Source organism: Hemiscyllium ocellatum, chromosome 4, assembly GCF_020745735.1.
Source record: "Hemiscyllium ocellatum isolate sHemOce1 chromosome 4, sHemOce1.pat.X.cur, whole genome shotgun sequence".
Classification (NCBI taxonomy): domain Eukaryota; kingdom Metazoa; phylum Chordata; class Chondrichthyes; order Orectolobiformes; family Hemiscylliidae; genus Hemiscyllium; species Hemiscyllium ocellatum.
This window is the reverse complement of record NC_083404.1, coordinates 106,404,599-106,431,405: the sequence shown is the minus strand read 5'-3', so window position 1 is coordinate 106,431,405 and position 26,807 is coordinate 106,404,599. Positions and strand designations below refer to the sequence as shown.

Genomic DNA, 26,807 nt, shown 5'->3' with positions numbered 1-26,807 from the left:
TAAAGATAGCTCAGTAAATAATTTTTACATGGATATTCAAAAGTACATTGATAAAATACCTCACAACAAGCTGATTTGGAAAATAGAAAACACATGGCATTACTACTGAGGACTTACATAGTAAATTGGTAAGGGATAGGAGGCAGTGAGAAATGATGAATGGGTGCTTTTCTGATAGTGTTATGCAGTAGGGCCCTCCTGGGGACCATTAGTTTTCTTGATTTATTGTACTTTGAGATTGTACTTCCTGTATCCAGCTTCACAGACAATACAGAATACTCAAGCAGAAAAGTAGCATACTTCAGGAGGAGACCAGCAGATTCATGAAGTAAGCATGTAGATAGTAGATCTAATTCAATATTGCAAATATGAAGTCATGCTCTTTGAGAGAACAACTGCAGAAACAGTATAATGTAAAAGGTATTATTGTGAGAAGTGCTCAAGAACTTCTGAACCAGAGGATGAACACTATTTGCATGCAAAGTGATAAGACAGTCAAGAAAGAATATGAAATACTTGGCTTTTTGAATATAAACTTTTAAAAAGGCTAATTAGAGGTAGAGTGTAGGGCAATTGGGGCCTAAATGCTTTTCCTCATAGTTGGTTTGGTAACCAGAGATCATAAATCTAAACTAAATTCACAAAAAGAGGCTAAAGGGAAGTGAGCAGTAATTTCTTCACCGTAAAGGTTTGTTAAAAATCAAGAACACACTCCTTATAATCAAATTCCACAGGAGCTTCTAGAAGACAGTTGATAATGTACTCGAAAGGAATAACTTGTAATGTCAAAAGGAAAAATCTAGGCTGTGAATTAAATTGAATAGCTCTTTCAAAAAGCTGCCAAAGACATTTACAGGCCAAATAACTCGCTTACTGTCAGCTTCCATGATCCTATGTGATTGCCACACATTGTTTGGTGAAATTGGCCCCCTTGTAATTTTAGTCACTGACCAGACAACAAAACATCATTCATCTGCCTGTTGCACTCAAATCAAATATATTATTTTTTTAAATTACCAGAAGTAGATGAAATGAGACCAAGGCATGGAAACTCAGAAATACAATTAGTGTCACTGTCACCATCATCATGATATCAATCGTAAATTAAAGAGAATAACATCATTCAGCATATTTTGAATATCTTGCGCCCCCCCCAGCCCTTAACCATAACACTTAAAAGCATTTGCGATGGATAACGGAGAGTCCAAATTCATCATACTCCTGCTTGGTGGTACACATTTCCTGGAAAGCAGAGAGGGAAGCTAAGATTGAGCCACCAATCCAGCTCAAATACTTCCTTTCAGACGAAGTAATAATTCTAATCTTTGTTGTCTTTGGAGACAAGACTGTGATTTCTTTCTGCATTCGATCAACAATGCCTGGAAACATGGTAGATCCACCAGCCAGAATAATATTTGCATAGAGATCACTCCTGATAGAATGTTCACATGCCTCGATGCTGTCATTGACAATCTTGTGGACCCCAGCTGATGGTATTCCCAAAAAGGAAGGTTGGAATAGAGCTTCTGGACATTGGAAACACTCCTTATTGATGGTAAGGATTTGACCATCTGGAAGTTCATAGCTTTTGTCTAGAGTGGAAGTAGTGGTAGCCTTTGACATCTCCTGGTCATAATCAAGGGCCACATAGCAAAGCTTCTCTTTGATATTTTCGGCAAGCAATCTCTCAGCAGCCGTGCTGAAGTGGCAGCCACGCTGAATCAAACTCTCCATTAAGTTGTCATTTAGCTCTCTGCCAGCGAAGTTTAGACGTCGAATGCTATCAGGTATGGTATAGCCATCATTGACTGACATAGCAGAGGTCACGCCCTCACCACTGTCCAGTACAAGGCCTCTGAGGCGGCCCATTCCATATATGGAGAGTAAGCTAGGAACAGTAGCAAAAACGCGTGGTACGTCAAAACTCTCAAACATCATCTGGGTCATCTTCTCTTTGTTAGCTTTGGGGTTGAGAGGTGCTTCTGTGAAGAGAATGGAATGTTCTTCTGGAGCAACTTGCAACTCATTGTTGAAGATGTGTTGCCAAATCTTTTCCATGTCATCCCAGTTGGTCACAATCCCATGTTTGATTGGGTATTTGGAGATCCAAATGTCTGGCCTGTCCCTGGCTTCTTTCCCAACACAGTAATTATTCAGGTCTGCTCTGAGGTTAGCATCCTAAAGTAGAAAAGAAAACATTATTGTTTTACTTTCCCTTTTCTTACGTTGTCATTCATCTTACTCTTTTATGCAAATTAACATTTGCCGTATTGTTTATTCCCACATTTGCCTGCTCCATTGTTTAGAATTCCATTTTATCGCCCACAAATTCTTTCTAATCCTGATTTTATTTTTAGTATTTTGTCAGAACGGTTTTTCTTCCAAATCAGTGTGTAACAAAGTCACACCCAAACTAAAAAATCCCATCCACCAATTGTTTTCAGCAGGTATCAAGGTTCAAGTAGCGCTAGAAAACGAATCAATGCCTTTACCTCATCTGTCATCACCCCTGGGTATGTCTGAGATTGAGAGTGTGGTGCTGGAAAAGCACAGCAGGTCCAGTAGCATCCGAGGATGAAGGGCTTATGCCCAAAACGTCGATTCTCCTGCTCTTCGGATTCTGCCTGACCTGTTGTGCTTTTTCAGCACCACACTCTTGACTCTGATCTCCAGCATCTGCTGTCCTCACGTTCTCCTATGTCTTATATTGGACAGGACAGAAGAGGTGGAGGCACAGTGATGTACAATTGAGGGGTATGGGGAGGAAGGTGATCCTGGGCATTCTCAACATTTACCTTGGACCCTATATAGTCTTATAAACGTGGAAATCTCTTGATTATCATGCAACTATACCCCAGCTGGAGATCTACGTGAGCACACTTTGAAATAACATAGAAGATAACAAAAGCATAGATTGTGCTCAGCCTCGGGCACCATGACACCGAATCAAGGGTGGCTTGGCAATACTGTCAGTTCAGAACTGGCTTAAGGTCAAAAGGGTACAGCTGCTAAATTGTCAGAGTCCTAGAGTGACACTCCAATATTGACTCCTTTCACCACCAATCCACAGTGACAACAGTGTGTACCTTCTACATCCTGCACTGCAATAACTCACCAAGCTTCCTTCAACATCACCTTTCAAATGCATGGCCTCCAGCACCTAGAAGCACAAAGGCAGCAGGTGCATGGAAACACCACGCCACCTACAAGTTCCCTTCCAAGCCACTCACCAGCCTAACTTGGAACAATATTGCTGTTCTTTCACTGTTGCTGGATCAAAGTCCTCCTTACTAACTGTTGGTGTACCTAGACTGTAAGAATTAGCGCAGTTCAGGAGGCAGCTCTCTACTGCCTTCTCCAGGGTAATTAAAAATAGAAAATAAATGCTGGCCTAACCAACAATGCCCACAGAGGGCACTGCAATTGTCTCCTTGATTAAAGGCAGATTAAGCCTATCAAAACTGGGCGTCAGTGAGGCACTAGGAGCAAACAGCAGCAGCAAGCCATCACTGTCTGTAACCTTATAGCCTATATCCTTCATTCCCCCAGTTCTATCATATCTATTCTTGGTTCAATAGGCAGTAAACCGTGTGGCAGTATCTCAACAAGTACATAAGATATACCAGCTAACTGTTCTTGTAGTCCAAAGTGAAAATAACATGCTATGGACAGATATTTCACAACCAAAGGATCAGAGCGGTTCTAGCACATAAGGGTAGCAATACTATAGATAATTGAGCACCATCCCTGTTTGTAACCAATAGTATTTCCCAGCATTAGAATATAAAAGTCCAGGCTACAAGGTTTGTAATCACCTTCAGTCAGAATGTGGACACTCCTTTTTGGCCTCTTTCTGTGGTTCTTACCATCATAGATATCTGTCTCGAGTCACTGCACATGACATCAGGAATCAACAGAGTGCACGAAGCACAGCATGGTCACACTACTGAAGAGGACATTTTACCCAATTCATATTGCCACTAGTACCCGAAGTCAGTAATTTACCACACGCCATTTGCTCATCTTCTCCCTGTAACCCAAAACATGCTTCTTTTTCAGATAAACATTCAATTCCCTTCAGAATATCACACCTTCCTCCATGACTTTGGAGTCTTAATCACTTGTTGTATAAAAATAAAATGTTCTCATGTTCTCCACTGATTTATTGCCAATTATCTTAAATCCGTGCCCTTTTACTCTCAAATCTTCTTCCAGTGGGAATTTTTTTTCCTTAGCGAGTTTTGAGTTAGCTCAAGTTGACTTGGATCTCATTTACCACCCCTGAGAAAAAGAACAGGAAATGACGTCACCAACCCAAGGCAACCTAAACACACAAATAGAAAGCGGGCCATGCCACCAGTGCTTCATCCAGAGGCTCACTAATGATGTTGCTTAGTATGGTAACGAAACGTCTGAAAATGAACCTTCCAGCTCAGCAAATAAACCTAAATTCAGATTTTTTCGCTATTCACTCTCTCCAGACCCAAAATAGTTTTGAACACCTCTATCAGATTGTCTCTCAATCTTCCCTCCTGCAAGGAAATCAGTCTTCAATCTTTTGAGGTAATTGAAGTAACTAGATACAACAAACACTGGGAGGTTCAACAACATCTCTACTGTAATACTGAGACTAGTTTACCTGATCTGACCTTGCTGCTAGCCAAATTGCTCCAGGGCAGATGCAACAATGGTATCTACACAAAGTGGAAAATTGTCTGAGTGTTGTCCTCTTTACACAATGTGGACGTGTCCGGTGTTGGACTGGAGTGAACAAGGTCAGAAGTCACACAACACCAGATTATAGTCCAACAGGTGAAGGGGCAATGCTCTAAAACTTGTGATTTCAAATAAACCTGTTGGAATGTAACCTGGTATCGTGTGACTTCTGACTATGTACAAAAAGAAAGATAAACTCAACTCAGTCAATTACCATTCTATCAGCTTATATTCAAACTTCAAGAACTAAATAGTAATGGGGAGGTGAGAATGACTTCCCTTTACATCAAATAATTCAACCAATACACACCAGAGTCTGAGTTAAAAGGTTCACAGGGATCAGAGGGAAAATACATGTATTGAAAGTATCATCAGCTGAAGGACTCTAGTTTTCAACGATTGTGCAATAGCTGGCATCACTAGGGACAGTACAGTGGCTCAGTGGTTAGCACTGCTGCCTCACATCACCAGAGAACGGGGTTCAAATGTGGTTCAATTCGTCTGTGTGGAGCTTGCACAGTTTCTCCATGTCTGCGTGGGTTTCGTCCAGGTGCTCAGGTTTCCCCCCACAATCCAAAGATGTGCATGTTAGGTGGATTGGTCATGCTAAATTGCCCATAGTGCCAAGGAATGTGCAGGCTAGATGGATTAGCCGTGAGAAATGCAGGGTTAGGGGGATTTAGTAGGGAGGTGGGTCTGGGTGGGATGTTCTTTGGAGGGAATGTGTGGACTCAATGGGCTGAATGGCCTGTCGGGATTCTATTCTATGACTTATCACTGCATTGTAGCTGTGGAAGGTGTGGATTCAATGGGCTGAATGGCCTGTCGGGATTCTATTCTATGACTTATCACTGCATTGTATCTGTGAGATCTAGAGTAATGTAGATAACACATTTGTGAAGGTGGTCACCATACCATCTTAACAATGTGTAAGTAGAGAGGAAATGGGTGACGAGCAGACAGATAAAGCACAACAAGCAGATAATGCAGTAGTTCCTCTACGTCTTCCTGAGTGTCTTGCTGATATTCAGTCCAAAATACTGGTGTGGACAAAGATTCTCCTGAGGCATTTCAACTGAACAAAGAGGCATGGAAAAGCTCAGAAGAGAGTAATACTGAAGAAGGATCAATAGTCAGATCAACACACAGGAATTTCCATGGATACAAGTGATGACACCAGGCTGTTATGTTGTTTCCTCAGTTGCAGGGTTAGAAATCTCACTGAGCAGCAGCAGAGCATTCTGAGGAGAGAGAATGAGCATCCAGAAATCGCTGTTCATATTGGTACCAATAGCACAGGTAGAAAGAGAAATGAGGTAGACTTTTACAAAGTTAAGAAAGGAATTCAGAAGTAGGTCTTCAGAGAGGTAATGTCCTCATTACTCCCAGTACCGTGCACTACTGAGCACAGAAATTGATTGTCAGTGCCAATAAATGCATATTTGGTGCTAGAGGAAGGGTTTTAGGTTCCTAGGACATTGAGGCCAATTTCAAGGAAGGTTGGACCTACACAAGCTGTTGCAGGTTGTGATGTTGTTGTATGTTGTATGTTGTATGTTCTATGTTGCTCATCACTGGTGCCAGAGCCAACATCAATACCATGTCAGCAATGTTTACCAGTGCTACTGGTGAGAGTTTAAATTAGCAGGCTGGGGGATGAGAGTTTGAATGCAGATTCAGAAAGGAAAGAAGAAATACTAGAAATGAAAAGCAGAAAATTGGAAAGCAATTATATAAAAGAAAGAAAACTGTAGAAAATAATAAAGAAAATTATTCAGAGAGTAGTGGTATATACTTCAATGCTCACAGATTAGTGAATAAAGCAGATGAGTCAAGGACACTTGGAAGTGTGAGGTGGGAGAAGTAGGTCATATAGTGTAGCATTTGCTGAGCATTTAGAGATGGTGGGCATCAATGCCCACATTTTTCAATGCCTTTGAAAATAAGAGGGTGCTGGAGCAGGCAACAAGCAGTGGGTCCCATGTCCAGACCATTCTGACACAGGCCAGAAGTGTGTCCCAGATCTGGGTTTCTGTGACTGATAACCTTGAATACATGTAATTATTTGATACACATTAGATGTAATCTGCATGAATTTTAACAAGGCTGTTGACAAAATCACAAATGGCAAAATGGTTAGAAGCAATGGTTGATGGGCACTTTTCTGACTGGAAGGCAATTTCCATTGAGGCTCCACAGATCTTGGATCTAGGTTGTTTACTTTTAATAATATATATCAATAACTTGGACTCTAAACCTAAAGGATAATAAAATGAAAAATCCTCATTGAATTTAAATATTTGTATATATTCATGATGCTCTAAACTACAGAATTGCAACCTGTAGTGATTGTATAAAGGTCAGTCAGGTGGACCTCATAGAATATGAGTTCTCTGATTGGACCAGATTGACAGCCCCAATCAGGGAGCCCTGGCTGACAGATATAAACAGAAGTGTCAGTGGTTCTGTTCACTCAGAGCTGGCTCTGGGAGAGCTGGATCATTGTCAAGGACTCTCCATGTGTAAATAAAAGGTGAATTGGTGATGGGGTACCAACATCTGTGGAGTCATTTCACAATCCATGAGTGATAAAGTTGGATTATGAATAATAATAGGCCAAATGGTCTCATTTGTGCTGTAAGTTTCCTTTATACAGTGGCTGACATAATGGAAGATAGTTATTAGATTAGATTACTTACAGTGTGGAAACAGGCCCTTCGGCCCAACAAGTCCACACCGACTCGCCGAAGCGCAACCCACCCATACCCCAACATATACCCCTTACCTAACACTATGGGCAATTTAGCATGGCCAATTCACCTAACCCGCACATCTTTGTGACTGTGGGAGGAAACCAGAGCACCCCCACGCAGACACGGGGAGAACGTGCAAACTCCACACAGTCAGTCACCTGAGGCGGGAATTGAACCCAGGTCCCTGGTGCTGTGAGGCAGCAGTGCTAACCACTGTGCCACCGTGCCGCCCTAAAGTTATGGTTTATGGAGATAAATTACCTTAACCTCAGGAGATCATTGTAGTTTGTCAAGGCAGCATTCTATGCCCAGTTCTGTACTGCTCCTTCAATTAGCTTCCCTCCCTCATTAGATCAAAAATGGAATTGCTCACTGATGATTGCAGTGTGTTCAATTATTCACTAACTTTCAGATGAAGAAACCTTTTATGCCAGTGTACAAGTTTATTTCACAGTGTTGGAAGTTAAAAACTTGTGTCCATGAAATTCTCAAACTGGTACAAAAATTTAAATTGTTCACTAGTTTCTTTGGGAAGGAAGCCTGCTATCCATTGTCTATACATGACTCCCTAATAACACACCAAATTAACTGTTCACTGAAATTACCTTAACAGGCTATCATGATAACTAGGAATACAAGTTACCTGTGCACTTACATTTGCATCTCTCGATTAAAACAACACTTCATCCATCAAAGAGCTGTTTGCTTGATCAGCACCCAACCACTAACTTAAACAACCACTTCTTCAACTAATACTCAAGGAATATTATCTACAGGACACAATGCTATAACTCGTGAAGACTTCACCGGCAGCACCTTCAAACCTGACACTACCCTTTAGAGTCTCCTTTTCATCCGTCCTTTATCGTTACAAATCACACCTCCTCTTTCCAACCTCTATCCTTTATATTCAGACAGTCTTTTCCTATTTTAACCTGCTAACTTGTCTTCTCATGTATCCTAATCCATCAGGAGATCAGGAAGTCACGTATCAGAATGTATTCAGAGTCTTCCAATTTGTCCCATCATGAACCAAGATGAAATACCATCCAAGGTCTTTTAGTACTCGTGCTCCCACGAGGAGGTTGAACAGTTCATCCACTTTACCAACACTTTCCACCCCGACCTCAAATTCACCTGGACCATCTCAGACTCCTCCCTCCCCTTCCTAGGCCTTTCCATTTCTATCTCGGGTGACCGAATCAACACGGACATCTACTATAAACCGACTGACTCCCACAGCTACCTGGACTACACCTCCTCCCACCCTGCCCCCTGTAAAAACGCCATCCCATATTCCCAATTCCTTCGTCTCCGCTGCATCTGCTCCCAGGAGGACCAGTTCCAATACCGTACAGCCCAGATGGCCTCCTTCTTCAAGGACCGCAGATTCCCCCCAGACTTAATCGACGATGCCCTCCACCGCATCTCTCCACTTCCTGCTTCTCCGCCCTTGAGCCCCGCCCCTCCAACCGCCACCAGGACAGAACCCCACTGGTTCTCACCTACCACCCCACCAACCTCCATATACAGCGTATCATCCGCCGTCATTTCCGCCACCTCCAAACGGACCCCACCACCAGAGATATATTTCCCTCCCCTCCCCTACCAGCGTTCCAAAAAGACCACTCCCTCCGTGACTCCCTCGTCAGGTCCACACCCCCCACCAACCCAACCTCCACTCCCGGTACCTTCCCCTGCAACCACAAGAAATGCAAAACTTGCGCCCACATCTCCTCCCTTACTTCTCTCCAAGGCCCCAAGGGATCCTTCCATAGCCGCCACAAATTCACCTGCACCTCCACACACATCATCTATTGCATCCACTGCACCCATTGTGGCCTCCTCTATATTGGGGAGACAGGCCGCCTACTTGCGGAACGTTTCAGAGAACACCTCTGGGACGCCGGACCAACCAACCCAACCACCCCGTGGCTCAACACTTTAACTCCCTCTCCCACTCCACCAAGGATATGCAGGTCCTTGGACTCCTCCATCGCCAGACCATAACAACACGATGGTTGGAGGAAGAGCGCCTCATCTTCTGCCTGGGAACCCTCCAACCACAAGAGATGAACTCAGATTTCTCCAGTTTCCTCATTTCCCCTCCCCCCACCTTGTCTCAGTCGAATCCCTCGAACTCAGCACCGCCTTCTGAACCTGCAATCTTCTTCCTGACCTCTCCGCCCGCACCCCACTCCTGCCTATCACCCTCCCCTTGACCTCCTTCCACCTATCACATCTCCATCGCCCCTCACCCAAGTCCCTCCTCCCTACCTTTTATCTTAGGATGCTGGACACACTTTCCTCATTCCTGAAGAAGGGCTTATGCCCGAAACGTCGAATTTCCTGTTCCTTGGATGCTGCCTGACCTGCTGCGCTTTTCCAGCAACACATTTTCAGCTTTCAGTACACACCCCCCCTCCGCCCATCACAGCCCCCAACCATTTCTTCACCCTTAATTCACCATTCTGAGAATGCGGAGGTGAGTACTGCGGATGCTGGAGATTAGAGTAAAGATTAGAGTGGTGCTGGAAAAGCACAGCAGGTCAGGCATCATACGAGGAGCAGGAAAATTGGCATTTCAAGCAAAAGCCCTTCATCAAGAATGGATCAGCTGTCTCTTGCAGTATGGATGCAAATAAATATTTCTAGTAAAAAGTGGATGCAGGTGAATATATGATTTAAGTCACCAGCAACTAGAAGGAAATTGAAAATGAAATTTGATCTCTTGAATGTGTTTCAGTTTTGACCGACTGAGATGGTTTACCTGATGCATTCCCACTACAGATGGAAACACTGCTCTGGGATATTGATCCGCTGCAATCCCGACCTTGGTCATCCCAGTTCCAATATCCACAACCACAGCCATGACTCAAACTGTGAGAAAAAACAAACACGCAGAAATTAAAAAAAACAAAGTGGTAACTGTGATAGAAAGAGATTTAAGTAAATCATGATGATGTATCTAATCACATAATACTGACATCAGTAAGAGAAAAGACACAAGCTGAGATAAACATGTCAAGAGAGGGGCTTTGCGTACAACATTTCATAACTTACTATCTACATAGATAAATAAACTATCCACAAGAAGTTGCCTTACAGTCATAGAGGCATAGATATGTACGACATGGAAACAGACCATTCAGTCCAACTCATCCATGCTGGCCAGATATCCCATTTTCCAGCAGTCGGCCCATTTCCCTCTATAAACCCTTTCCATTCATATACCTATCCAGATGCCTTTTAAATGTTGTAATTGTATCAGCCTCCACCACTTCCTCTGGCAGCTCATTCCATAAATGTACCATCCTCTGTGTGAAAAGATTGCCCCTTGAGTCCCTTTTAAATCCTTTCCCTCTTCCCTTACTTAGAGATAAGGAGTAGACAGCCTATGAATAGTGTATGTACAATTACCCACTGTTGTAATTTGGAGGTGCTGGTTTTGGACTGGGGTGTACAAAGTTAAAAATCACACAACACCAGGTTATAGCCCAACAGGTCTATTTGGCAGCACTAGCTTTTGGAGCACTGCTCCTACATCAGGTGGCTGTGGAGGATAAGATTGTAAGACAGAAATTATTGCAAAAGTTTACAGTGTGGTGCAACTGAAATTATATATTGAAAAGACCAGGATTGTTTTAGAATCTTTTATAATGACCATGTTGGTTTCAGTTATTTCATATATAAATCACAGAACTTTTTTAAAAGTTACATTCTCAAGTGAACTTTAGTAGATGCCATGTGGACTCAGATAATGCATTGAAGGTGTGAGGTGTCCTGTGTGAGGTTGTCTGTGCTCATGCAGTTTTTGAGCAAAATACAATACAATTCTGCAAGTACAAATTCACCCCACAAACTTAAGTGTGTGTGTGTGTGTGTGTGTGTGTGTGTGTGTTGGGAGGGGTGGGGAGCTATGAATGTCTGTGAGAAGATGCATGTGTGAGTGTGAGAGTGGATGTGTATGAGAATGTGAGAGTAAGAGTGTGAGAGTGAGAGTAAAAGTATAAGAGGAGGAGGGACAGGGAGACAGAGAGACGGAGACAGGGAGTCAGAGAGAGGTGTGACATGAACCCAAGGTCCCGGTTGAGGCCATCCCCATGGATACCGAACTTGGCTATCAGCCTCTGTTCAGCGACTTTGTGTTGTTGCCTGTCCCAAAGACTGCCTTGGAGGATGGTCACCCGAAGGTCCGATGTCGAATTCCCAGATCACTGAAGTCAATTGTTATATGGTGTCCATTCATCAGTTGCTGTAACCTCTGCTCAATCTCACCAATGTATCACACCTCAGGGCATCCTTGCCTACAGCGTATGAGATAGACAACATTGGCCAAGTCACACAAGTATCTGCTACATACATGGTGAGAGGTGTCCCCACGTGTAATGGTGGTATCCGTGTCGACACTCTGAGATGTCTTACAGCGTCTTTCATGACAGGATTTTATGGTGTGTTCTGAAAACCGGGCAGTTTGCTGCGAACAATGATCTGTTTGAGGTTTGGTGGTTGGGTGGTTGTTTAAAGGCAAGAAGTGGAGGCGTGGGGAAGGTCTTGGCGGGTGCTCATCCTCATTGATATTGTGTTGCAGACTGTGAAGAACATGGTGTAGTTTCTCAGCTTCTGGGAGGTACTTGACAATGACGGGTACCCTGTCGGTTACAGCTCGTGCCTGTCGTCTGAGGAGGGAACTACGGTTTCTCACTGTGGCACATCAGAACTGGCAGTCGATGAGTTGAGCGTCATACCCCATCCTTATGAGGGCATCCTTGAGTACTTCCAAGTGTCTGTCACGTTCCTCCTCATCTGAACCGATCCTGTATATTTGTAGGGCTTGTCTGCAGGGAATGGCTTTTTAAATATGTTTTGGGTGTTGTATGTGTTGTGGTGCCAATCACTACCAGTTTGTTGTTCAAGTAATTTGCAGCCAATCTCCCCATTCTTCACAGGGTCTAAAGGACTAGTTCGTTTACAGTGAGAGAAGGAAACTATAAGTGATACTGAACAAAAGACTCTAGTCTTAAACAAGATATAGTTTATTGCATGATGACAAACAGGTACAAGTTACATTAGTAATTTAGATATTGTTACTATGACTACTGTAAGGCCTGTGATTATCAGATTTCAATCCACAAAATCCCAAGATCTTCTAACTTTTGCCCTACAAACCCTTATTACATCAGATTGGGTAGATCTCAAGCAGCAACCCTTTCAGAGCCATTAAATTTTACAACACCCACACCCAGAGACAATCCAGATCAGCATCACAATTTCCATATACCATTCTGGTTTAAAATACAAGATAAAATGCTAACGTGGTGGGGGCGGGAGGTGGGTAAGGAAGCAGGCAAGTGAGAGATTGGCCATCCCAAGTTCTCTAACTATTTCCATCATCTTCAAAAGCTTTTCATCCTCACAATCTTATCTAACATGCATTCTTTTAAAACACAAAGAGAGAATGCAATTTGGTATTTCTATTCCATTCTGCCAAAAGGCCAGTTGTGTATTCTGTGCAATGAAGCTATCTGTCTCTACCAATCAATGCATATTAATTTCCACCAAACGGCACCTCAAACTTCCTGGGAAAGAAGAAAGGCAAGTTCAGGTATTAATACTTCTCATAGTTCAATGTGGTGCCAAGGGAGTAATGCATTGAACTAGTGGTGAGGTGAGACACTGAAAAGTTGACACAGGAAGTCATGATGATCTAGAATACAGGGATGAAAGGGTAATGGAAGCAGAGTCAATAATAACTTCCTTAAAAGGAATTGGATAAGGAAAATTGCAAGGGCTATGCGGGGACAAGGTCAGTGACTTCTCTTTCAAACTATCGAGGAGAAATGTGATGGAGGTTTTTAAAATCATGAGCAGGCTGAAGAGAGTAGAAAGAGAGAAGCTGTTCCTGCTCAAAAAAGAAGAAGAATAGTAAGATTTGAGGTGATGTGCAAAGTAAAGGTCATGTGTGCAAACAAAACTTTTATCAATAAGTAATTAAGGTATGGATGATCTGCCTAGAAATTTGCTGGCGATGTAACTTGTACACACAGCTACCTTACTGTAAACTACATCTTGCTGTTAACACTAGTGCCTTTTCCTTTTAAGATTTTACCACTGTTAACCAAACAGGCCCCGACACCCAGAAGAGAAAAGATGGATTGGTGAGAGCAGATGAGTTCAACCATTAGCTAGTAGTGTTAGATTCTGCAGCACACGCAGAAGAAGTCAGGAGAGGAAGCTGGCAAGGAGGAGTTTCAGTGAGAAGAAGAAATAGCAAGCAAGGAGTCAGAGAGTGGCAAAGGCTTGAGCCAGTGGGTCAAGGAGCAAGTTAGGCCATTGTATGAAGAGTGAGCAGTTAGAAAAAGAATCACGGAATAGGAGAGACTGCAGTTCAGAAAGTACACAGCAAGGCAGTCCGTTAGGTAATGGCACAGACAGTTGGAGGGTCAGCAATGAGAGGGTGTGTCAGGGAGATGCCATTGGCCAGAGGGTCAGCAATGAGAGGGTGTATTAGGGTGATGCCACTGGCCAGAGGGTCAGTAATGAGAGAGTGTGTCAGGGTAATGCCACTGGCCAGAGGGTCAGCAATGAGAGGGTGTATCAGGGTGATATCACTGGCCAGACGGTCAGCAATGAGAGAGTGTGTCAGGGTGATACCACTGGCCAGGCGGTCAGCAATGAGAGAGTGTATCAGGGTGATGCCACTGACCAGAGGGTCAGTAATGAGAGAGTGTGTATCAGGGTGATGCCACTGGCCAGAGGGTCAGCAATGAGAGGGTGTATCAGGGTGATGCCACTGGCCAGAGGGTCAGCAATGAGAGAGTGTGTCAGGGTGATACCACTGGCCAGAGGGTCAGCAATGAGAAAGTGTGTCACGGTGATGCCACTGGCCAGAGGGTCAGCAATGAGAGGGTGTATCAGGGTAATGCCACTGACCAGAGGGTCAGCAATGAGAGAGTGTGTCATGGTGATGCCACTCGCCAGAGGGTCAGTAATGAGAGAGTGTGTCATGGTAATGCCACTGGCCAGAGGGTCAGCAATGAGAGAGTGTGTCATGGTAATGCCACTGGCCAGACGGTCAGCAATGAGAGAGTGTGTCAGAGTGATGCCACTGGCCAGAGGGTCAGTAATGAGAGAGTGTGTCAGAGTGATGCCACTGGCCAGAGGGTCAGCAATGAGAGGGTGTATCAGGGTGATGCCACTGGCCAGATGGTCAGCAATGAGAGAGTGTATCAAAGTGATGCCACTGGCCAGAGGGTCAGCAATGAGAGGGTGTATCAAAGTGATACCACTGGCCAGAGGGTCAGCAATGAGAGGGTGTATCAGGGTGATGCCACTGGCCAGATGGTCAGCAATGAGAGAGTGTATCAAAGTGATGCCACTGGCCAGAGGGTCAGCAATGAGAGAGTGTGTCAGGGTGATACCATTGCCCAGAGGGTCAGCAATGAGAGGGTGTATCAGGGTGATGCCACTGGCCAGACGGTCAGCAATGAGAGAGTGTGTCAGGGTGATGCCACTGACCAGAGGGTCAGCAATGAGAGGGTGTGTCAGGGTGATGCCACTGACCAGAGGGTCAGCAATGAGAGGGTGTGTCAGGGTGATACCACTGGCCAGAGGGTCAGCAATGAGAGAGTGTGTCAGAGTGATGCCACTGGCCAGAGGGTCAGTAATGAGAGAGTGTGTCAGAGTGATGCCACTGGCCAGAGGGTCAGCAATGAGAGGGTGTATCAGGGTGATGCCACTGGCCAGATGGTCAGCAATGAGAGAGTGTATCAAAGTGATGCCACTGGCCAGAGGGTCAGCAATGAGAGGGTGTATCAAAGTGATACCACTGGCCAGAGGGTCAGCAATGAGAGGGTGTGTCAGGGTGATGCCACTGACCAGAGGGTCAGCAATGAGAGAGTGTGTCAGGGTAATGCCACTGGCCAGAGGGTCAGCAATGAGAGGGTCAGTTTGGGACCAGCAGTGATGTTCAACTGAGGGTCAACTAGAGAGAAATTGTTAGGCAGCTGGAAATAGTGCTGAACATTGCAAAACAACTTCAAAATAAAACTCATTATAGTAAGTGAGAATAAAGGCCCAATTTAAAGACTGACATTAAAGTGAAAGAAAATAAGGTGAAAATGTAACACAAGTTCTTACCATATTACCTTTAAGATTTCCCTTATTAATTTGGCCCTGGCTCTTAGACGAACCTTGTTCTTTATTCTGCCTAAGTCATTGGTTCCCACATTGATTTGCCTGTGCAAGCAAAACAACACAACTCCTAGACGTGCAGAGCAGCAACACTCCCAGATTGTAATTTTCTTCACCCAGTACCATATCACTTTAAACTTCACCCACATGAATGTAAACAAAGGCTGAACTCCTCCAGCAATGCACCTGGGATTTACTTACCTACCTCCGTCACAATCACACACTCCTATTCAAGAATAAAAAATCCAGACCAAAGGATTAGGAGGACTGCCTTGTGGATCAAAATGCTGAGGCCAACTTTCCTCCTCCCTGATGCCTCTCAATATTGACACATTGGACTCTAGCTCAACAACTCTGTGCTGAATTCCTGGTGCAGATTAATTACACAATTGATTCTTTGCAATACTCATTGCAGTCATGACACAACACTGACACTGAGATTCCTATCTAACCTTGTTTTATTTATTTAATTTTAAGCACAGGCAAATAATCAACTTGGCTTCCAACTTAACCTATTTTGTACTATTTGCTTGATCTAGTTTAAGATAACAGGTAGTTTAAACTAAATACTTACCTCTAACAAGAACTACTCCAAGTATTAAACCTCTTCTTCCCCCCTCTATGTTGAATGCTCAGTCTCACCAACTTCCCAATCTTTAAACTGCAATTATAATGCGGTCAGAATCAACTCACATTTGACCAGCATTTTAAACACACCCAAGTTCTAAAGGCTCACTCACCTTATGTTCACCGTAATTGCCTCTTATTTGGACAATCATTGACAAATGATTGACAGCTAGCTTTTAGCTTGCACTGACTTGCAGTTTCTGTTGAGTGTTGGCTAACCTCCAATTTCTCTTGCCATTTTTAAAGTTCTAAGTTAAACAAGATTTCAATTTGAAACTACAGTTTCCAAACATAGCAGAGAATTGCTCTCTTACAATGTTCTAAATTTTTACTTTATTGACAATTACTAGTGTGCGCACAATCAGATACCTCATAACCTTTACACACTTTTTTTCACACACAACCAAGTTGTGAGTATTCATTTTGTCACGTAGACGCCAGCATAAACTCAAGGAAACAAAAATCTTTTGCCTATCTGAACTTGTGGAAAGCTTTTAGGCAAGAAATGTTCTGATTTTTAAATTCTTACCTTTGTTTTCAAATCCCTACAAAGCGTTGCCCCTCCCTATCTCCTCCAACCTTACAACTCTTCATGATATCTGATCTTCTTTAATGCAAGCCTATTCTGCATTCCTGATTATAACTACTGCATAGTTTGTGTATGTGCCTTCAGCTGCCTGTGCACCAAGATCTGGAATTCCTTCTCTCTAACTTGCTTTTCTTCTTTCAGAACATAAAATCTATCTCTTTGACAAAGGTATTATACAGTGTTTTGTAATACTTCCGCAAAGCTCCTTGAGATATTAAAGATGCTGTAACAATATTGCAGTAGCTATATAGGAACAGACTGCTTAGGGACAATGCTGGTTCTGTAGCATGAAACTTCATCACTCCCTTCTGGGCCCTTAGCCTGCGCTGTACCCAGTATACCCAGCTATTTCTTAATGTAGTATGTAATGGATCAAATTGGCTAAAGACTCATGATTATAAATGGTGGGGATTTCATAAATTGACAGAGGTGGATAATGCATTGCATACTTTTGGCTTGAAATGTTTGCAAAACCTCCATCAATTGGCATGGGAATATTTAGGGCAGTTGTTAATCGATTTTCACCATTCAGACTGGATGTGGAAAATTTGTAGAGCTTTGATCTGATCTGTTTGTTGGCAGTTTGCTTAACCCCCCTGACTGTTGAATACTGCTTCTGATATCCAGCCTACATGGTTTAACTTCACCAGGTTGGCATCTTATTGTTACATGACTGATGCTGCTTCCAGTATGTGCTTTACACTCCTCATTGAATCTGCATTGGTTTGCACGTTGATGGTAATGGTAGAGTTAGCACTATGACAGGCCATGTGGTTACAGATACAATTCTACTATTGATGGACCACAGCACCTTAGGGGATACCCAGCTCTCAGATGCTAGGTTGGTTCTGAATCTATCCCATAAAACAGGAGTTAACCAGCCAAATGGACTCTGTCCACAAGCTGAAGACAAGATTTTGTCTCCATAAAGACTGTGTAGTATCAATCCCCACAGATGTTGCCAGACCTACCGAGTTTCACCCGCAAGTTTTGTTTCTGTTTCAATGTGTACATTCTGTCTGCAAAGTTGCGCTGTGCAACAGGATAGCTAGCTTCAAGCACATGCTGGTGTCTCATATGGTGAGGCTGATGGACAATGCTAATATCACTAGTTTAATTGAGTTTTATAACGATGTTACTGTGTGTGTAGATGAGAGTAGTGCAGTTGATGTAGATTACGTTGACTTCAGTACAGCTTTTTACAAGGTGTCACATGGGAGACTAATCAAGAAAGTGAAAGTCCATGGAACCTGGGACAATTTGGCAAAATGATCCAAAAGGTGAACTTTTATTGCACTATCTCTGTGGCAATATCTTTAAGATAAGGGGACAAAAACTGCACGTAGTACTCTTGGTGTTGTCTAACCAAGCTTCTAATGATTGAAATAAGACTTCAATATTCTTGTACACAGATCCTCTTGTGATAAAGGTTAACATACCATTTGCCTTCCTAATAGCTTCTTGCACCTTTATGTTAGCCTTCAATAACCTACTGATGAGAACACACAGGTTCCTTAATACTTCTCCAGTTTCTATCCTCTTCTGATTTAAAAAAAAATTGCACACATCTGTTCTTCCTATTAAAGTGAATAACCTCAATTTTACACATTGCATTCCATGCTCACTCACAGAACATGTGCAAATCCATTTGAAACCACTTTATGTCTTCCTTATGGCATAAATGTCAACCTAAGGATACATTCTTTTGGTAAAAGAGAAAGGGGGTGCTAATGGTGGTGAAGGTGAGATAGAGATGTAAAGTAGGTGTAAACAAACATGTGAAAAGGAAAAAATGGGTCTGATCTGTTGAGAGCAAAGTCAGCAAGACATGTACAAGAGGCAGCTTTGTTGAGGGGAATTGTCGCTGTGTTGGTGGTGGTGTAGTGAAGGTGGCAGTTAGAGATGAGAGTGTCATGCTGTGAAATTGAGATGAGGGTGTCATGCTGTGAAATTGTGGAAATCAATATTGAGCTCTAGGGGCTGTAAAATGTCTAATAAAGCCTTGTTCCTCAAGTATGCATTGAGTTTCATTTGAACAGGTCCAGGGTGGAAATGTTTGCATGCGAACAAAGTGGTTTATTTATTAAAATCAGCAACTGGAAGGTCAGAGTCATTGCTGTGAGCAGTGTAGAGGCATTCTGCAAAGTAGTCACCCAACTAGCATTTGGTCTCACCAATGTAAAGGACACTACATTGTGAGCAGTGAATGCTGTAGATTAGATTGAAAGAATACAACGTAAAATGCCACGTCTCCTGAAAGGTGTGTTTGGGATCTTGGTCAGTAAAGAAGTGAACTGGAAAGTGTTACACCAGCATAGAGTCATAGAGATGGACAGCATGGAAACCGACCCTTCGGTCCAACTCACCCGTGCTGGCCAGATATCCTGACCTAATGTAGTCCCATTTTCGAGCACATAGCCCATATCTCACTAAACCCTTCCTATTCATATACCTATCCTAGGTATTGTAATTGTGTAAGCCTTGACCACTTCTTCTGGCAGCTCATTCCATAAATGCACTACCCTTTGTGTGAAAACGTTGCCCCTTGGGTCCGTCTTAAATTTTTCCACTCATACCTTAAACCTATGCCCTCTAGTTCTGTACTCCCCCATCCCAAGGAAAAGACCTTGTCTATTTACCCTGTCCATGCCCTCATGGTTTTGTAAACCTATATAAGGTCATGCCTCAGCCTCTAACACTTCATGGAAAACAGCCCCAACCTATTCAGCTTCTCCCTCTAGCTCAAATCCTCCAACCTTGGCAACATCCTCATAAACATTTTCTGAACACATTTCAAGTTTCAAAACATCTTGGGAAAGTGCTATGTGGTGTGACTAAGTGTTAGGAGTGTTGCTGAGGAAATAGACCTTGCAGGGTGCTGACAGTGTAGGAGCATGGAAAATATGTTTAGTGGTGATATCCTGCTGGAGTTGACAAAAATGGCAGAGGATGATCTTTGAATGCAAAGACTGTTGGGTGGAAAGTAAGGACAAGGTGAACTCAATTGGGTGTTTCTGAGAGAGAAAAGGAGTGCAGAAATGCAGAAGACAGGTTTAACACAGTTAATAGTCTTGTTCTAGAATAAGTGGGAATGAATTGGAGAGGAAAGGAATTTTGGAATTTACTTTGCAAAGAAAGAAGGGGGAATCAAAGGTTGGTAGGTCCTTTCATGACTGCATTCCACTGCTCAGGAAAGCAGATAGGTAATCAAATTCTTATCTTGGTGATAGCAGTTACTTCTGTGTTTAGAATACTCTTATCAGGATGAAATTTCATTGCATGACAAGGTCATTCCAATTTAGTTTTTATGTATGGTCAATGTCCAAATAAATTTATATAGCACTGCTGCTTTAGTATGAACATTATTCTGTAGTACTTTTTGCACTGTATTGGGTGTCACCTTTCAAATTAAGTGTTAAACCCAGGCCCCATCTACCCCATTAGGTGGATTTAGAAGATCCCAACTATTTTATACAGTCCTGGCCAATTTTCAGCCCTCAAAGTAAGAAAACTAAGTTTGGGTTCAGGTTGAGTATGAATAGATACAGACAATTTTCCAGTCCCTTGATCTGGCAGGGCAGATGGTGGAAATGACAAATAATGGGGCAGGTTGGCACCAAAGTCATACCAGCCACCTGAGCCTTTAAGTTCTGGGTAGGAAATTCCATGGGTGACCTTACTGATCCACTACAAATTAAGCCCCTTAACTGATTAATAAATCAGTTAAGGGCCTCAAGGTCTCAGCAGTCAAATTCCATGCCTTCCCAGCAGGAAAGAAAAGTGACAGCTTTCCAAAATAAGGAAAGCAGGGCAGTTTGCAAGTACAGATTGGGGCAAATAATAGTCACTGACCACCATTTCCCTTTAACGACCCTCCCCCATGATCCTTTCATCTTAACAAAATAAGGGACTGAACTCCTAATTGGCCAAGACTTTGATGCTCCTTGGTTGCTGCCTGACCTGCTGTGCTTTTCCTGCAACATATTCTCAACTCTGATCCCCAGCATCTGCAGACCTCACTGTCTCCAAGACTTTGATGTTGTGCAGCCTTAGGCTCCATCAATGCTCTCCAGCTCCCAATGGCTGCTACTGGCCCCTGATTGGCTGACAGTTTCAGGCATGGCAGGATTTGATTGGCGAGATACCTAATTGGCAGAAGAGCCTGCCAGGTCACTACTTAAATGTGTGATTGGCTCTTTGATCTGACCAACATACTCAGTTTGTGGGCAGGAATTACTGGTCTTTAAGGTCCCTGCTTCCATGTTTAATGCCAAAGGAACTAAATGCAGCCCAGAGAAAAATCAATAACTGATGAAATAGTGCAAAACGTCATGGTCCAGTAGGCAATCGCCAGGAAAACTCCGAGGTGACTAGACCATCTTGGGATTACAGGTCAATACAGAATCCCCACCCCAGGCACTTGTCTACACTTCTTCCACTTCCAGCACTGTAGTCCTGAAGCTGATATAGTTTTCCTTATTGTTCTGTGAACACCCCTCCTTGCCTTGTGACATCATCTATTTGATAATTCAATTCATTTCTGAGCTGCATTTTATCAGAGATTTTTGGGCTATTGTGGCAAAGTGGTAATATCCCTATCTCTGACCCAGGAGGCCTAAGGCTCACCATCCTTTAGGAAGGAAACTGGCATTCTTCCCTGGTCTGGTCTACTTGTGACTCCAGGCCTACAGCAACATGGTTGACTTTTAATTGCCATCTGGGCAATTGGGGATGGGCAATAAATGTTAGCTTAGTCAGCAACACTGTCACACACTGAATGATCAAATTAAAAAGTTCCTGTTGCTCAAGATATATGTTGTAACATCTGAGTAAGTTGATTAGAAAATATCTATCACAATCCTTCCCATTAGGCTTTTCCTTATTACCAGATGCCCAAACTACACTCCCACATAGCATCTAATTCAAGATCAGTACTTCCTTAAACCCTGCTCATTTATGGTTAAATCCAAGGAGCTATATTAGCAAAATGAGGACGTGGAGGATACTGATGAGGACAATACAGCATTATTTGCTTCCATTATTTGCTGTCCAGGATTTTAAGCATGTTCTTATTAAAGCAAGATTCACTATGCATCTCTGGCATAGTGACAAACAAAATGCAACAGAAACTATTCTCCACCATTCTATTTTATGAGCCCCCACCCCACAGTGTCATCACCCACCGTGTCATCACCCACCGTTTAGTCAACAGCCAATGATGCCACCAACACAAAGCACTCCCTTCAAACAATTTCTTAATTGGACTCTTCACTGGAGACCATCAATTCACTTCTTGGAGGTAAGTTAAAAGAATTCTTGTAAGTCAATCACCAAGAATGGACAAATGGGAAAGTGATACAAGAACAATGATCTTTATATGATTATGTGATTCTGCTAAAGTACAAAAACTAAGCAAAACATTGCTTTCACATATACCCACATGAATAACAGATCCAACTAACCATTAAAGAAGCTAATCAAATTAGTAAGTTATCCACTGGAAGCAGTCTTTCACTATCTACTGATATTAAACACCCAAATGTCACTTTACCCTTTACAGGTTGCTCCTCTCAGTGCTGCTCCTACTCATAACTTTACTGTTGCTTCTTATCCCACCTATATAAGAGGTTCTCCCAGGTGTTCTGCAATAATGGACAATAGATTCATGTTCCACTGTAGAGGACTCCCAGCTAATTCTGGTGTGGTGGGAATTTTTAATATCAAGGCTAATAGAAATAGCCCTCAATTGAATTGTTTGGTAGAAAGACAATTTGTCTATCAGTGCATAAGACTTGAACTTAAAACTTTCCAACTCAGAGATAAATAACAATGAAGACAGACAACAAAGTGGAATAACCACTTGGACATTAACAGGTTAACCTATCACTGACAGGATAATAAGGATTTCAGGGGTGCATTGAGAACAGGCTTTATTAAATTGATCTAGATAAAAGAGATGGTGAGAGACAACATCTTGTAGACCACTACAAACTTGTACTCCAGTTCCATGTGACCTGACATCATTATGGCAAATCTCCTTATGAACACAGTAACAATTCTGAGGGTAAGAGTATTTAACTTTTTAGCTAATATTACAACTGCTAATCATTGATGCAGGTAGTGAATGTTTTGAATGTGATGGATGGCATCAGGCTTTTTGAGTGTTGCTAGAGCAATGCCGATCCAGGCAAGCGGAGAGAGTATCCCTGACTTGTGCCTTGTAAATAGTGACAGGCTTTTTAGAGTAAGGAGATGAGTTATTCATTGTATGACTCCTTACTTCTAACCTGCTCTTGTAGCCACATACTTAAATGACTAGTCATGTTCAGTTTTTAGTGAATAGTAATGCCAGGATGTTAAGTGGTGGATTCAGTGATTATAATGCCAAGAGACAATGGTTAGATTCTCTCTTGTTGAAGATGATCATTGTATGACCTTAGTATGGCATGAATGTTACTTTCCGTTTGTTAACCTAAACCTGGATATTGTCCAGGTCTTGCTGCATTTGGGTATAGATTGTTTCATATCTGAGGAGTTGTGAATCATGCTGAACATTGCACAATCATCAGCGAACATCCCTAATCTTGATTTTATGATGGAGGGAAGGCCTGTTTGGACCTGGGATTCCACTCTCAGGACTCCTGCAGAGATGTCCTGGAGTTGAGATGGCAGGCCTCCAGAAACTACAATCATTTTCTTTGTGACAGATATGCCTCACACCAGCAGAGTGTTTTCCTCCTGATCCCCACTGACTCCATGACACCACAAATAGTCAAATGTGGTCTTGATGTCAAGGGCTGTCACTCTCTCCTCCCTCTAGAATTCAACTCTTCTGTTCATGTTTGAACTAATGCTATAAAGAGGTCAGGAGCTGTGTGGCCCCAGTGGAACACAAACTGGGCGTCACTGTGCATTTCCTTGCTGAGAAGGTGCTGCTTAATAACACTATCAATGACCACTTTCATCACTTTACTGATGATCAAAAGTAAACTGATGGGACAGTAATTGGCTTTATCTTGATTTTTACATACAAAACCTAGCTGTGCAATGTTTCATACTGTCAGGAACATGCCAGTGTTGTAACTGTAGTGGAACAGCTTGACTAGGGTGCAGCAAGTTCTGTTACACAAGTTTTCAGTACTCTCACTGCAATGGCTAAGAGACCAGAGTGTAAGCAGTGTCTCCAGCGTTTCTTAGACCAAGTCACAATAGAGGATAGCAATCATAAGAGTGATGGATGAATGGACTTGGTGTGAGTTTGAATGTGAGTATCAGATCTTTGCAGGAGTTCAAAGTACTCAATGGAAAGTCAAAGGCCAGCCAGGAAAGCATTGGAGTGCTCAAGCTGAAGAGGGGACAAAGACGTGATTCAGGGTTTTAGCAGTAGATGAGCTGAGACAGGCACAGAGGTGCAATGTTATAAAGATGGAAGCAAGTAGTCTTAACAATATATTGTTAAGACTACTTTCCTGATGAAGGGTTTATGCCTGAAACGTCGAATTTCCTGTTCCTTGGATGCTGCACTTTAACCAGCAACACATTTTCAGCTCTGATCTCCAGCATCTGCAGACCTCACTTTTTACTTAACAATATATTGGGTATGTGGTCAGAACCTCATCAGGTATTTGAATGGAACAAAAACAGCAATTGTTGGCAAAACTCAGCAGGTCTGGCAGCATCTTGGGCAGCACAGTGGCTCGATGGTTAGCACTGCTGCCTCACAGCACCAGGGAGCCAGATTTATTTCCAGCCTCAGGTGACTGCATAGAATTTGCACATTTTGTCCGTGCTGGCGTGGGTATTCTTTGGGTGCTCCAGTTTCCTCACACAGTCCAAAGATGTGCAGGTTAGGTGAATTGGCCATGCTAAATTGTCCACAGTGTTCAGGGATGTGTAGCCTCGGTGCATTAGTCAGGGAAAATATAGAATATAGGGGAATGGCTTTGATCCAGTTGTATTTCTGTGGGTAATCCATGACTGTAAAAGAATTTACAATCTTCTACAATCCTTTTAACTGTGATACTGCAGAATGGAATGACCTCTGGAAATCTAGTAGATACATCTATTATGATCAACAAATGCTGATTCCCACTTTTTGTTTTAGGTAGGGATCTGACACAATCAATTAAAATGTTCTAAGAGATGGGATGTATACCAATTTGGAAGAAAATATGCTTATCAGTGATAGGCAACATAGCTTTGTGCAGGGAGGGTCATATCTTGCAAACCTAATAGAATTCTTTGAAGAAGTGACAAAGTTGATTGATGAGGGAAGGGATGTAGATGTCATATACGTGGACTTTAGTAAGGCATTTGATAAAGTTCCCCATGGTAGGCTGATGAAGAAGGTGAAGTCGCATGGGGCCCAAGGTGTTCTAGCTAGATGGATAGAGAACTGGCTGTGCAACAGGAGAAAAAGAGTAGGAATAGAAGGGAGCTTCTCAAAATGGAGACCTGTGACCTGTGGTATCCCATAGGGATCTGTGTTGGGACCACTGTTGTTTGTGATATACATAAATGATTTGGAGGAAGGTGTAGATTGCGTCGTTAGCAAGTTTGCAGCTGACACTAAGATTAGTGGAGTAGTAGATAGTGAAGGCAGCTGACAGAGAATACAGTAGAATAATATAAATAAATTGGAGAGTTGGGCATAGAAATGGCAGATGGAGTTCAATCCAGACAAATGCGAGGTGATGCATTTGAAAGATGCAATTTCAGAGAGAACTATACAGTAAATGGAAAAATCCTGGGAGGTATAGACAGGGTGGATAGTGAGAAACTTTTTCCCAAAGTGGAGAAATCAATCACTAGAAGTCACAAGTTCAAAATGAGAGGGGAAAGGTTTAGGGGAGATATATGTGGAAAGTTCTTCACACAGAAGGTGGTGGGTACCTGGAATGCATTGCCAACGGAGGTGGTAGAGGCAGGCACAATAGCGTTATTTAAGATGTATCTAGACAGATACATGACTGGGCAGGGAGCAAAGGAATACAGATCCTTAGAAAATAGGCAGCAGATTTATATAGAGAATCTGGATCAGCACAGGCTTGGAGGGCCGCAGGGCCTGTAGCTGTGCTGTAATGTTCTTTGTTCCTCAAATTCAGGAATGGGTATTAAGAATAGTTTATCACTGCCTGAGGTTTTCCAATTAACTGAACCAAAGTCTTATACAACTGTAACATGATCTGCCAGCTCTTGTACTCAATATCACATCCGATGAAGGCAAGCATGCCGAATGCCTTCTTGACCCCTCTACTGTCCTGCATTGCCACCTTCAGGGACCTGAACACTTAGATCTCACTGCACATCAATATTCCCCAGGATTTTTCCATTTACTGTATAGTTCACTCTGAAATTGCATCTTCCAAAATGCATCACCTCACATTTGTCTGGATTGAGGTCCATCTGCTATTTCTATGCCCAACTCTCTGGCAAAACTCAACCATATCTTAATGGAGCCCAGACCAATAAAATTGTTTTCTATTTTGGCTTGAATTGTCCTCCTACTTGGTCATTCATGTGCTATCCACAACACCTCCTTTCTATAATCCACCGGTAATATCACTTGATGAAGTTCTACCCATTTTTCACTCGTCTGTATACATGACAGTCCCCATTTCCTCATCGCAGCTTCAATTCTAACATTGTAACATTCTGTAATACACTCAGATATTTCTTCTGTGTATGCTTTTTGATATAACTGCTTTAGTTTTATAACTTTCTGATGTAATTCAGCCAATTTCTCTGAACTAAAAGTATCTACTTTGTCCTCCATCTGTTCTTGTTTTTTTTCTGAACCATTCGATGAAACATAGTGTCTGATAATTGATTTTTAACTTCCTTATCTTTATTATTTAATTTCTCCTCCTGTTTCTATTTGTGGCTTTGTAACCTTGTGATCTTTGTGACTACATACTTCAGAAATGCTG

At 42.6% G+C, this 26,807-nt stretch overlaps 1 protein-coding gene across 2 annotated transcripts; it reads right to left on the bottom strand.

Moving 5' to 3' along the window:
- Positions 1 to 506: 506 nt before the first annotated feature.
- Positions 507 to 16,891, bottom strand: LOC132815057 (actin-3-like). Of its 2 annotated transcripts, none has more exons than XM_060823743.1 (3): positions 16,819 to 16,891; positions 10,240 to 10,349; positions 507 to 2,178 (listed from the first exon to the last, which is right to left on the bottom strand). In XM_060823743.1, exons 2-3 carry the CDS (start codon positions 10,339 to 10,341, stop codon positions 1,174 to 1,176), a joined length of 1,107 nt encoding a protein of 368 aa, XP_060679726.1. In that variant the 5' UTR covers positions 10,342 to 10,349; positions 16,819 to 16,891; the 3' UTR covers positions 507 to 1,173. The 2 variants fall into 2 exon arrangements, with proteins under 2 accessions (XP_060679726.1, XP_060679725.1); XM_060823742.1 differs by lacking the exon at positions 16,819 to 16,891 and adding an exon at positions 16,403 to 16,425.
- Between the last annotated feature and the right edge of the window lie 9,916 nt (positions 16,892 to 26,807).